Source organism: Syngnathus scovelli, chromosome 15 (genome assembly GCF_024217435.2).
Source record: "Syngnathus scovelli strain Florida chromosome 15, RoL_Ssco_1.2, whole genome shotgun sequence".
In the NCBI taxonomy this organism is placed as follows: domain Eukaryota; kingdom Metazoa; phylum Chordata; class Actinopteri; order Syngnathiformes; family Syngnathidae; genus Syngnathus; species Syngnathus scovelli.
Window position 1 is genome coordinate 3,865,493 of NC_090861.1, and position 12,255 is coordinate 3,877,747.

At 48.9% G+C, this 12,255-nt stretch overlaps 2 protein-coding genes across 5 annotated transcripts; both read right to left on the reverse strand.

The window, feature by feature from the left end:
* Positions 1 to 746: 746 nt before the first annotated feature.
* On the reverse strand, positions 747 to 2,291 carry LOC125982416 (lactoylglutathione lyase). The gene is made up of 6 exons (XM_049742977.2): positions 1,949 to 2,291; positions 1,770 to 1,852; positions 1,545 to 1,685; positions 1,306 to 1,373; positions 1,144 to 1,233; positions 747 to 1,058 (listed from the first exon to the last, which is right to left on the reverse strand). Exons 1-6 carry the CDS (start codon positions 2,012 to 2,014, stop codon positions 964 to 966), a joined length of 543 nt encoding a protein of 180 aa, XP_049598934.1. The 5' UTR covers positions 2,015 to 2,291; the 3' UTR covers positions 747 to 963.
* Positions 2,292 to 3,989: 1,698 nt separating this feature from the next.
* On the reverse strand, positions 3,990 to 12,226 carry LOC125982316 (transcription factor COE1). Of its 4 annotated transcripts, none has more exons than XM_049742789.1 (18): positions 12,108 to 12,226; positions 11,216 to 11,871; positions 10,926 to 11,082; positions 10,740 to 10,803; positions 10,534 to 10,589; positions 10,339 to 10,412; positions 10,042 to 10,110; positions 7,174 to 7,255; positions 6,542 to 6,683; positions 6,246 to 6,379; positions 6,036 to 6,162; positions 5,877 to 5,965; positions 5,425 to 5,490; positions 5,158 to 5,257; positions 4,836 to 5,030; positions 4,570 to 4,776; positions 4,443 to 4,508; positions 3,990 to 4,280 (listed from the first exon to the last, which is right to left on the reverse strand). In XM_049742789.1, the coding sequence occupies exons 2-17, from the start codon at positions 11,356 to 11,358 to the stop codon at positions 4,444 to 4,446; spliced, it is 1,770 nt and encodes a 589-aa protein (XP_049598746.1). In that variant the 5' UTR covers positions 11,359 to 11,871; positions 12,108 to 12,226; the 3' UTR covers positions 3,990 to 4,280; position 4,443. The 4 variants fall into 4 exon arrangements, with proteins under 4 accessions (XP_049598746.1, XP_049598747.1, XP_049598745.1 ...); XM_049742790.1 differs by having other exon boundaries at positions 4,634 to 4,776; positions 5,095 to 5,257; XM_049742788.1 differs by having other exon boundaries at positions 5,095 to 5,257.
* Positions 12,227 to 12,255: the final 29 nt, after the last annotated feature.

Here is a 12,255-nt window from a genome sequence, read left to right on the forward strand (position 1 = left end):
CAATTCGGCCACTTTGGCACAGAAATTTCGAATTTCTTTTGGGTGGTCATTCAAAGCACCTAAAGGTACGTATACGAGTGAATTGTATTTCCATGTAGTCCTTCAATGAAGAAATAAACAAATGCAATCGGGGAAAGTGCTTGGTATCCCTTATCAAGTGCTCAACTGAGACCGCTCATGTCCCTCCTGGACTTTGTGACTACTATTGGTGGCTAGATTTGAGGAGAAGGGCGTGACTTATTTGCGAACGATTACAGAGAAACCTGGTAGTATAGAGTGAAATAGAACGGAGTGGCAATTCTATTGACTATGTACGGTACATGTGAGGCAGTCGAATAAAATCCCGGACAATTTTTTAAATTCCCCCCGGACATGTCCGGGAAAAGAGGACGTCAGGTCACCCAGACCCAGGTACAGTGTACCTAATAACAGTCCACTTCATTAGGGAAAAATCATGGTCAAAGCTCAACTGACAATGAAAAGTGCCACACCCGCCCTCACCCCCACTTGCTGATTGGCTGGTTGATCTGCAACGTCACTCGGACACTCCATTAGGTACACCGCCATTTTCAGGTGTACCGAATAACAGGCCAGTTCATTAGGGAAAAATCATGGTCAAAGCATAACTGAAAGTGAAAAGTGCCACACCCGCCCTCACCCCCACCTCCTGATTGGCTGGTTTCTTTGTGACGTCACTTATGGACACACCACCATTTTCAGGTGTACCTAATAACACTGAATAAAAATTTAATTTGTTTAATTTAAGTTTTATTTATTTGTGTGTTTGTGTGTGTTTCATTAGGGAAAAATCATAGTCAAAACTTAACTGAAACTGAAAAAACAACTCCCTCACCTCTACCTCCTGATTGGCTGTTTTGTTTGTGACGTGCTTCTTGGACACTTCATTAGGTACACTATTTTTACACAGTAATGTATTTATGCGCACACGCCCAAGGATCAGCGTCAAGGCGCCATCAAGGCCGCCATCTTATCCGGAGTGAAGATCTCGATCCAGTAGCCGTCGGGATCTTGAATGAAGGCCAGCCCTTTCCTCTTGCCTGCCAATGAATCACAACTGTTGTCAAGATCATAATCTTCCGTTTCAAAAATCCAAAACAATCATGTTTACATTGCCTGATTTACCTGAATGTGGCTTCTTGATGAAGGTGACGCCCAGAGATTGAAACAAGTGACAAGCGATGCCAACGTCGGGTACAGCGATGCCAATGTGACCTTAAAAAAAAAATTAAAATGTCAAATTCAATTGAAAATATGAATATTTGAACGAGGGGCTGCACTTCTCACCAAAGCCGATGGGGTCGCTGTTTCCATTGTGGTAGGTCAAGCTGGCGTCCGACTCTGAGCCCCAGTTACTGGTACATGCGCACACACAAATAAACAACATACTTGACGTTATATTCCATGGATAACTATGTCTAAGTAAATTTAATTTTTATTATCTGATAACCTTCCTGTGTGCATGCATGTTAAAAAAAAAAAAAAATGGTGACATCATAAATCTCCAATATGAAGTGTTTACACACTGGGTAAGCTCCAAGGTAGCTCGGCGGGAAAACGTCCAAGCCGTCCTCTCCCGGATATCGGTAGGAATATCGGCCTTGTTCTCGAAGCCTAGGAAATAAAGGCTGAAGTGCACCGACGGGAAGTCGATCTTCTGCAGCAATCTGACAGACAAACAAACACACACACACACACTTTGTAAGGTGGCGTGGGAGTTGCGAGGCCTCCGGTGGCCGGTCGGCACTAACGTCATTCCGAGGATTCGTGTGTAGAAGTCAAGGGAGCGAGCGGGATCTTTGACCCTCAGCATGGTCTGCTGCATCATGTAGTCCTAAAGCCGGCAAAGACACGCTCTCATGACGTCACTTTCTCATTAGCATAAACCTCGTACCTGGCAAGCCCAGAATTACGCCAAACGATACGTGACCTTGGTGGCGGGGTCTCCGTCCTTACAGGCATCCGCCACCGCTTCCTCCGACAAACCTCTGTCCATGGCGCGAAGATTCCGTCAGGCACAGAAGCAGCCGTTAATCAGCCAGCTCGGATTTCCGCTAGCGGGAACCTCGGCAAAGTACGAGGCCTTTTTCGAAGTTGACTTCGAAGCCTCGGTGTCGGCCGGCACGTCTTTCCCAGGACGACGAGCGGCGTGTGCGAGGCTCAGTGTAACAAGCGCGCCCAAAGGTGTTGTGTTGGCACGCCCATACTGGAATGTGGCTGCGTGTGTCAACATGTGTCGTCTATGTCGCAAGTAGCGGAACCAATCATTTTTTAATGGCTTTTACAGTACACTTATTTAATTCCCTTGCATGTGGGAATATGCATTAAGAAGTCAAACTGAGTAGACTCATGTATTGCAAGTGCTGCTGTTGGCCACAGCTCACATGTTCCCCCTGAGTGACATCAACAAAAAATTCAATAATTCATTTAATTTCTATTCCAATGACTTCTTGCAACGCCATGCGACTGTTTGGAAGGATGACAAAACTGTAGGAATTTTTTATCAAATTAATTCGTTGATCACTCTATACTAAAATGAATTGGAAAAACGTAATAGCGAGCAAAAAAAAGCCACCCTAAAAACGAAATCAAACTATATTTTTCAACGATGAATCTAAAAGTAGCAACGCACAAACACCAGCTGCAGTTTATAAAAAGAAAACAGTTGAAGTCTGTTTGGGACACTTTCACTTCTCTTAATGCACACGGCACACAAGCAGGCACACACACACACATACACACACGAGTGATCCGTCAAGCAACTAACATCATGTTGCCATCACTGACAAAACTGACCGGTAAAATTTTGTAAATCGTGATTTTGAACAGCCCTGACACACAAACTCAGTCACAAACGCTCATGCACTCACACAAATGCACCCCCCCCCCCGCCCCCTCCCACCCATGTTTCTATTTCCATCCTGCTAGTGTGTGATGTTTGTGAGTTGTTCTTGTTCGCTCACAGCATCTGTCGACGCACCGCCCCCCCACCACTCCCCTCTCACTCCTATACGCGCACCTATGATGTTGGATTTGCTCTCATTAAATCAGATTCAAATTAAAAGAGACACTCAGGGAAGTTTTCGCACTTTCATTTGTCCTCATTGTTATTTCCACGTGTGTGTGTGTGTGTGTGTGTGTGTCTCACCTCATTAGGTGTCAACCAGAAAAGCACAAGTAGCGTCTACGTGTAGGTGCGTGTGTTTGGTTGATACCCTAACCCTCATCATCATAGGAGGAGGAGGAGGAGGAGGAGGAGGAGGAGGAGGAGGAGGAGGAGGAGGCAAAAGCCATTCTTCCCAAGAAGAGAAACGCTCAAGAGAATGATAATTGTTGTGAGCTAGCGTTCCCACATCGATTTCCGACACTGCTCTTAAGTGACTATTCGGTGAGTGCGTGTACGTGCGTAGCTTTGGAGTGTCATCACTGATGGATTTTTATCAGTTTGAAGTCGAGCACGCCACGTGCATTGTCCTCCAAAAAGGAATGCCGGCAGCTAACGGAGTCTCACACGGAAATAGTTCCTCTTTGATGAGTCCAAATCGACGACAATCATCTCGTATTATTGCTCTTCCGTCCACTCAAGTGCGCTAAAAGCAATGTGAGCGTGTAAAAAGCAACACTTTTCATTTGGCTGACTCGTTTTGAGCATTTGCATACGTTCAACTCGTAAACTCGTGCATTTTGCTTAAGGCGCGACAACAGCAAACTGATGGCGGACGAGACGATGAAAGAATCGAGGAAAGACATCCATTAGCTAATGGATGACTTCGCTCACGCGCACACGCACGTCTCCGATTCTGTCAAGTAGACGGTTTCAAAACGGCGCAATTTCTGCATCGGATGCCACAGTGTACCTAATGAAGTGTCCGCTGAGGAGAGTCATGCAAATTTATGATTAAGCTGAAATGAGACAGAAGTAGAAAAGAAAAATGGAAAAAAAAAATCAATTAAATAACGCAGTGCCAAAATCGCAGACGGGAAAGTTTAATTCAATGCCACAAACGTTTGCTTCATTTACACTCCAAAGTGAAAAAAAAGAATAGAAAAGTGTTTTTTGTTGTCCTCCACTCACAACAAAGCAAGAGAATAAACACCAAGAAGCAAAACTTCCCTTTCATGCACAAATCATGGTGTCAAATCGAAGTGCTGCTGTTGCTAAAGATGGCACAGCATCACCGAGGCACCAAAATGGAGAGTGCAAAGGAAGACAAAAGGTGACTCAAACGTACATCAGCTTGACACTGGGGAGGCGGGGCTTCCTGGGACGGCCGTCACAAGCAAGAGGAAGACAAAAAGCATTTTTAGAAAAAGAAGAAAAAGCAACAGCTTTTCCAAAATTGGGACACAAATGATTTCCTGGAAGATTGGTGAGGACGCAGATGAAAACAGGAAATGAGGTCAAGAGAAAAGGCGGGACCTACTTTAACTGAACGCCAGCCCTTGAAGCGCGCCCGATGAGAACTTCACCGGCTCCGCAAAGTTGCCATCTGTGCAAAAACACATGCAATTTGACGACGTCCTGGTGGTCAGTTAGTGTCATTGCATCACCTTGCAGTCCGCTGGCGTTGCTACAAGATGGTGGCGGCGGCGACGACGACTGAGGTCTGACTACCGGCGCGAAGGCTGACTTCTGCTTGACGGCGGCCGACACCAACGTGGCAGGCGAGAATGAGAACACGCCCACCGCTGCTGACGACGCCGAACAGTTGGCGGGCAAAGACGTTAACGACGCCATCGTGGGGCTGGAAGGGACCACTGCACGCACGCACACTATTAGCATTGGTGGAATACGTCAAGGAGATGCGTGGACTCACCGGCGTAAGGCGAGTTGGCGGCCGATGCGTTGATGAAGGTGGGCGATGCTCCCAGGTTGCTAACAGCAGCGTTGCTAATATACGCGTGCGGCGATGGCGTGCGTGCGTGCGAGTAGCCGGCATGCAGCGGCGTGGAGCTGGCAGATGCGTACGCGTGAGGTGATAGTCCATTACCGCCGCCGGGCCGGACGAAACCTGTGGGTGGTTTAGGATTAGGGGGAAAGGACTGGTGCCGGGTGGGATTTGGAGATCCACGCACCCCGATCGGTCTGCGAGGGCTCGGTCAGGTTGACGCACCGCTGCCCGGCGAATGAGCTCACACCTGTTGCGTCGGGGTGGGCGGTGCCAGATAGCTGGGCGTGGCCTCGTGGAACGCTGTATAGAGCTTCTGCAATGTTCGCCGCTCGCTTCGCCGACGCTTCCTGCACAAATGTGTCACATGACATGTCACATGATCACTACAGTCACAGATGTCAAGACATGTGACATGACATAGCCCATGTCAAAAAACAGGTCACGTGACTTCAGCACAAGCCCAAATGATGTCCCGTGGCTCAGGTGTGCCCCAATTAGCTAGACGTGAGCTGACCTGGTCGGTGTGCGGCAGGGCGTAGAGCGCCTCCAGCAGGTCAGCCGCTCGCTTCAGGATTACCTCCTGGGGGGGAATAAAGAGTTTAAAAAAAGATTTTAATTGCTTTTTCGTTCGTCGCACCCTTTTTTTGGAGGGGGGGGCAGTTCTGGAGAACATGTCGGACATGTCTCCCTCCCATTATCATGATGTCATTCCACATACGCAAACAGATGACCTCATTTGATCACTTTGTCTTTAAACTAACCCATGACCTCAACATCCAACATGACATCATCACTGGGAGTCAAGTCACATTAGGGGAAGGGCATGTGTGTTTTTGTGTGTGCCGTGTCGAAATGAGTGTGTGGATGCATGCTTAAAACATATGCAGATCAAAATATTCATTGAGCAATTCCTCAATCATCTGTTTGTTGTTAATCCTCTCATACGGCCCGCTGCCCCGCGTGCACCTTTGGCAGGTTGTCAGTGTCTCCAGGGTGGCGAGGGATGACCTTCTGTAGTCTTTGGAAGCCATAATCGATGGTGGGCTCGTTGAGAGCTTCGCAGGGCACACATTAAAAGACAATTAAAAAGACTCAAAGAGATGATGGGTCTAATTTTTTTTATACCCGTGTAGATGAAGCGTCCCGGCATGGCCTTGCAGAACTGCTTGGACTTGTAGGCCAGCGTGACCTCCACCACGCCGGGGATGTGCCGCGACGGCGTCTGCACGCGGATGGCGTGCGGCGTGATCATCTGCAAGAGGAAGGCAAGAAAAGGCAAATGGATGAATGGAATTTACATTTCCTCCATTGATAATGAGGGCCGCGTGGCCTTACCTCACTCCACACCGTCGCCGATCCGAAGATGACCTGCAGGCCGTCAAAGAAGTTTTCCCCGATGACGATGACCGTAGCACCCCCGCTGGTCCAACCCTCTCCGGGGCTGATGGCGCGGATGCACGGTGAGGCCCCTACTCCGCACACACACAGCGGTACATACATTGTGTGTGTGTGTGTGTGTGATGAGCCAGATGGAGGGACAGGAATCACCTGATAGGATTAACCCATCAACCATCTGCTGCTCATGATACACACCCACACACACACTTGTGTAGCGTAGTGTCATGCGTTACCATGGAGGAGGTACGACGGCGTGGCGGCGGCCGGCTGGAGCCTCCGGGCCTGGCGGCCATGTTTGGAGTTATTGTGGACAAACATGTTGTCGGACACGGAAAGCACGTGACCATCCACGCTCACCGTCGTGGACACCACCACCTGGCAAAGAGCAATTGAGGAATTTGGATTTCCATTATTCAGAAGAAGACTCAGTAAATTGTTCTTTTTTTCAGACTGTGGAACTTTTGGGTGTTTCTTTTTTCTTCCACCTCACGACTCGTGAAAAGCAAAGTAGAAGAGGCGCCCGAAGCTACTGCTTGCGCTGAATCTGACACCCGTATGCGTGTTTTGCGGTGGTGCGGCGCCGCGGCGGTGAAGGGTCCGGCCCTTAATGATCTCCCAGAGAAACAGAGCTGTCTCCGCTGGTTTCACTACAATAGCTGCACAATTAGGCACACGCTGCTGCTGTCAGACACCCTCTCTCTCTCTCTCTCTCTCTCTCTCTCTCTCTCTCTCTCTCTCTCTGACGCCATGCAACAGCTTCGTTAAAAAAAGCGTGAATGGGACATCATCCTTTTTCTCACTTCCTGTCAGTGTGTGTGTGGAAAAGATACTTTTGTAGCACACACGCACGCAAGTGCGCCCGTACCTGGAACCTCCTCATGTCTCGCGGGTTCCCGGCGTTTTTCAGACAGTTCTGGTTGCACTTGAGGAAAAACTTGAGGAAGAACCTATCCAGACACAGAAGATGACAAAACACAACAAAGGGCTTCTCGTCAAGTATTCGGCAGTGTGAGAAACCGAGATGGGAACGAAAGCATTTGTTTCCTTTTGCTGGTTAACTTGATCGTGTTCAAAAGCGATATGTGGTGGTAGGAAAACACTTGCATCCTCGGGCGGCGTCAAGTTGCTCCTTTTTGTTCACGGGGAGCTGATCTGCGAAGGCTTATTTGCGTCTTGTCACATCTCACGGCTTCCTCGTGTTACTTGGCAAGCGTTTTTTTTTTTGAGACATCATCGCGCGATTTCCTCTCGGAGGTTCAACTGCTCGGAGTGAGAACAAAGCGGAGGTAAGTCGGCCGGCGTGGCAGGCGGCCGCGTCAAAGCGCGCGTTAACGAGCTCGGGCCGGCTAGGAACACGAAGCGCCGCCATTCGGCCTGGCTAATTACGATGACCTCTGCTACTCGGGTGACAGCCTATCACGGCGTAGGACAGCCACACTGACCTCCTGCGACCTCCCCCTGTCCGGTCCTCCTTGCACACACGTATTCCAAGCGCAATCAACGAAATGGGAAAGTTTGCAGCGTCTTGCAAGACAACAAAATGCTCTCTTTGCTAAATCAAGTTAAAAAAAAAAAAAAAAAAAAAAAAAAAAAGTGGGAATGCCATTCATCTGCTCCATCCTTACACGGCCACCAAACTGTGATTTTGCATTTAGCATAACCCCAACACACAGGCACACCATTTTTTTTTTTATCTTTCATCCTCTCATCGGCTTCATTTCAACCCCCCCCCTCCCCACACAATGACCCTATCTGACCTCAACTACGGGCTGCGCACACACAGCGCATAAATGGCTTGCATGAGTGTGCAGTCGTTAAGAAGCCTCCAATTAAAGCAGGCAATTATAAAAGCTTCAATGACCGTGTGTGGGGAGGGGCAGCGCTCAGCCGCCCTGACAACCCCCACCCAACATTCGATCATGTTCCAGTGATAACATGGCCTTTGACCTTTGCTACTCTCAGAGCAGCACACACACGGATGCAAAAAAGTGTGTCCAAGTGTCTACTGTAACGTGACATCAGCACAGATCTTCCTGCAGATTTTTAGTTTTGCAGAACGTTAAGAGTCTCATGACGGCAATTGAGTGAGTGAGGGAGGGAGGGAGGGAAGGGGTGTGGGAGGGGAACTTCCTGGGGAATTCCATCAGCTTTCACTCAATGCGTGCATGCCCGTTGTATTCCCAAAAGGCTCACTAGGCTGTCGCTGAGCTAAGAATAACCACGCTACCCCAAACTAAAACAGTTGTTAGCAGGTGCTTCCTAAATTGGGAAGCCCTCTGATTGGTCTCCTGGATTGGTCGCCAGTCACAATAATTGTGACCAGTTCACTTCCACTCCTACAAGCTTCTCTGCAAGCGTGCCCGGATTAAAATGTGCTGACAGGGCGCTTTCTATTGAGGTGGCTTGACCTTTGCAAGGTCGCTAAATGAGAGCACATGTCAAGCCACCATCCTGTCTCACACGTACGTACACACACATGCTCTGTGTGTGTGTGGGGGATAAAACATAATCATCCATTAAAATGCAGCTTCACAATCTTCACCGTGGAGGTGTGTGTGTGGAAGACAAAGGCGGAAAAGATGAAGAGATCATTTAATAGAGTCCCTCCTCCTCGAACTCCTCCGCCAAATGATTGACAGCCCCCTCGCCCCCCTCCTTCCCTAATGCAGCTCTTTGATTGACAGACCACCCCCCCATGGTGGTTTTATCCTGGGAAACAAAGCAAATCTTCTCGTCCTCCGTGCACACCTTTCCATACGCTGACTTCAAATCCTCATCTTGCTCTCTGTCCTCCCCCTCAACTTCCTCCTCCTCCTTGTCTTCTTCCTCATCTTCATCTTCCTCGCCGTCATCCTGCTTTTAGCGCTGCGGCGCCGCATGTGTGCTCATCTTCCCTTCCGAGTTTCCTGTCGACTTTTCCTTGGGTCGCGACCCCTCTTAACCCCAACCGACTAACCCTCGCAAGATACGTTACACACCAACAGTGACAAATGCACAGGTCACACACACACATACAGTGACATCATTGATGAGCTCAGCATGCTTTAGCTGTGTGTTGACTAAGTTCCTCAACATAGCCAATCACGTGACTTACTGCACGATTGCCTCGAACACACACATTTCTTCCGTGTGTCTTTTTCAAACTTTTGCCATGAATGGAAAGTTTCACTTTCACATGCACGTGTGTGGCCCAGTTAATCCGTCTCGCTCGGGGTTAATCAAAGGTCAACGAGATGCAACATATCCGATCACACGCCTGCTTGACTGCTAAAGAGCCTCATGCACTCTGTGTGTGTGTGTGTCTGTCTGGTGTGTTTACATGTGGGTGAAAGAGAGATGAGTGTGTGTGTGTTGCAATACGAATCTGTGAATGGCCAGTGACAGGAAGTCTCCCACGGTATCCACGGTAACCTTGACATTCCATCTTTGCCACCTACCCTGACATCTCCCATCATGCTCTCTGCTATACACACTCGCTCACATACACACTGCTGTTTTTTTTTTTAAACTTCAAGCACTGTTTTTTCTTACTGGTGACCCATTTTACTGGGATAAGGGGTGTGTGTTGTGACATAGATGTGTGTGCAGTACATGTGTGCGCATGTATGCATGTTTGTGTATTGATGATGACATCACATGTAAGAATCGTTTTCAAGAAACCAACGCAGATGTCAGAGCTTGTGTGTGCGCACACGCAAAGGTGACACACACGCATGCGCACACGCTAGCGTACCTGTCGATGATGACGGGGTCTGAGGGCGTCTCGTTGCGATTGCCGCAGCTCTTCTTGTCGCAGCAGCGACTGAAAAGAGACAAAACAGCTGTTAGCGGGCGCACATGAAAGGAAGGCGCCGGAGCGAGCGTTGGCTGGCGCAGACAGAAATAGAGTTGTGGTGGAGATGTTTCGCTTGACACTGTCAGCGCACTTTTCCGTCAGACTTTTATCACACCTCACACACACAGATGGAGTGGATGTGAAAGTAGGAGTTGTTTGAAGGGCTCTCTAACTACCGTGCCGAGTGATTCTGACCTGCACATGATTTCGTGCGTGAGCAATACCCGACACATCTCGGGGTTCTTGTCTTGGCCCTCGTAGACAATGGGCTGGGAAGAACCACAAGCACCTCAACTTAACTATATATTATCGTGAATAATTAAAAAGAAAACCCGTTCTTTAAAATGTCTGTGGTACACGTCCATATAGCTCACAAGCAGAAGATCTCACCTGTTTGCTGGTGGAGTCAATGAGTCGGACGTAAAAGTCTTGCTCCGTTCTGATACCTGCACAGGAGCAACACAAAGTTTGTTCTCATAATTTACGCAACACTCGTTTTTGCACGGACGTCTACGTATAGCTGCGATAAACATTTTATGATATTACGTGCAAAAAAGACACACACACACCACTGTATATAAAAGCGAGCGACTGACCACTGTTGTAGAGCAGCTGCAGCCTGTAGTGTATTCCATTGTTGGTCTTCTCACCCGCACTTTCCTGCACGTGCACACACACAACGACAGCAATATGTTTTTAGGGTGTGTGTGTGTGGTGGGGGTGCATTTCAGCACAAACTATTGACAGATCCAAAGAAAAAAAAAATGTGTGATGAGGCGCACCTTGTCTTTCTCGATGAAGTCGATGAAGTTGGTCCTCTCCACTTCCACGGGCTGCCCTTGGCGGTCATAAAGCGCCACGACGAAGTGAAAGAAGTTGGACTTGCGCAGGTTGGAGGGTGGCTGCTTCTCGAAGTGCGCCCGACCCACTGCAACACCGCTGCACACGGACGCCCGGACCAGCCCGTCCAAATCGCACGTGGAAACATTCAACACAAACACAAAACATGAGTTGTGTTTTTTTTCTCCTGGACGCAAACTTAGTGTTGCGCATCCAAATAGAAGATCCTGACCTCTGCGCGGCGGTGTTAGCGTCCAGCAGGCCGCCGCTGCCCCCCTGCGGACACCCCAGCATCCATCCCCGGGCTGCGTTCATGCCCGCCACTTGGACCATATTGCCCAGCGGAGGCTCCTCCTTCAGGCTGCTGCCGAACATGCGCGCACCTCAAGACAGCTGCGCTCGCCGACCGGTTCGGACCCGAACCGCCACTTGGTCGCGCTAATGGCTCCCAACCAAGGAGGGCGGAGCCTCTTTCTACTTCACGTAGCAAAACGCGTGGCCTCAAAGTAATCACCGTGTCCTCTTCATCACGGGAGGGATCTTCCGTTCCTCAAGGTTCCCCTTGAACTTCTCTTGCGAGGATGGTGATGAAGAGTTAGATGGGAGGGGCCGCTAATGGGAAGGGGGGGGGGGGAGGCAGCAGTCGTGGCCACGCCTCTTCAACACAAACTGGGTAGATTCATTCTATTACTATTTGTAGGGGGCTACCAAACTCACTCCTCTTAAATACATCAAATACCTTGACATGTTTTAATTAGTACCAATCAGAATTTTATTTTAGGGGTTACCTGGCCATTAGCCCCGCTGGGATCAGAGCTGCATTTTGTCGACTCAAAACTCCGGGTTCCCTGGAGACCTCACCCATATGCCAAGAGACAAAGATGACATCTGCTCCCATGTTAGTCGCGGCTTGCGCATTGACAACACGCACGCACACATGACCCTTTTATTAGGGAGGATACGATGCAAATATTCTGGAGAGCTAGAAATGATTCAATAATGTCCTGCAAACTGTAAGCAGCATTGTTGCATTAAAAACTCTTGGACAGTGTGACTAAAGTATAAAAAAAAATTTTTGGGAACGTTCCAGTAGTCTTTCGAAGGAAAGAGACTTGGAAACTCACCTGAAACTGAGCCTGTAGCACCACCGTGTGGCCGACCTGTCAAGTTGCACCTCGTTGACGTCACACACTAGAACACCACAGAATGGTGGGAGATGAAGTCATCTGATTCTGTAGGCAGGTGGTCACGTGACACCAATCGCCTCAAGCT

Excerpts from the sequence above, each read along its gene's own strand:
- LOC125982416 (XM_049742977.2), bottom strand. The coding sequence starts at position 2,014 with ATGGACAGAGGTTTGTCGGAGGAAGCGGTGGCGGATGCCTGTAAGGAC. Across the intron at positions 1,686-1,769 it reads ACACGAATCCTCGGAATGAC|ATTGCTGCAGAAGATCGACT; the intron begins GTTAGTGCCGAC and ends TTTGTCTGTCAG. Across the intron at positions 1,234-1,305 it reads CAGCGACCCCATCGGCTTTG|GTCACATTGGCATCGCTGTA; the intron begins GTGAGAAGTGCA and ends TTTTTTTTTAAG.
- LOC125982316 (XM_049742788.1), bottom strand. The coding sequence starts at position 11,358 with ATGTTCGGCAGCAGCCTGAAGGAGGAGCCTCCGCTGGGCAATATGGTC. Across the intron at positions 10,413-10,533 it reads TTGACTCCACCAGCAAACAG|CCCATTGTCTACGAGGGCCA; the intron begins GTGAGATCTTCT and ends GGTTCTTCCCAG. Across the intron at positions 5,258-5,424 it reads CCCTGCCGCACACCGACCAG|GAAGCGTCGGCGAAGCGAGC; the intron begins GTCAGCTCACGT and ends ACATTTGTGCAG.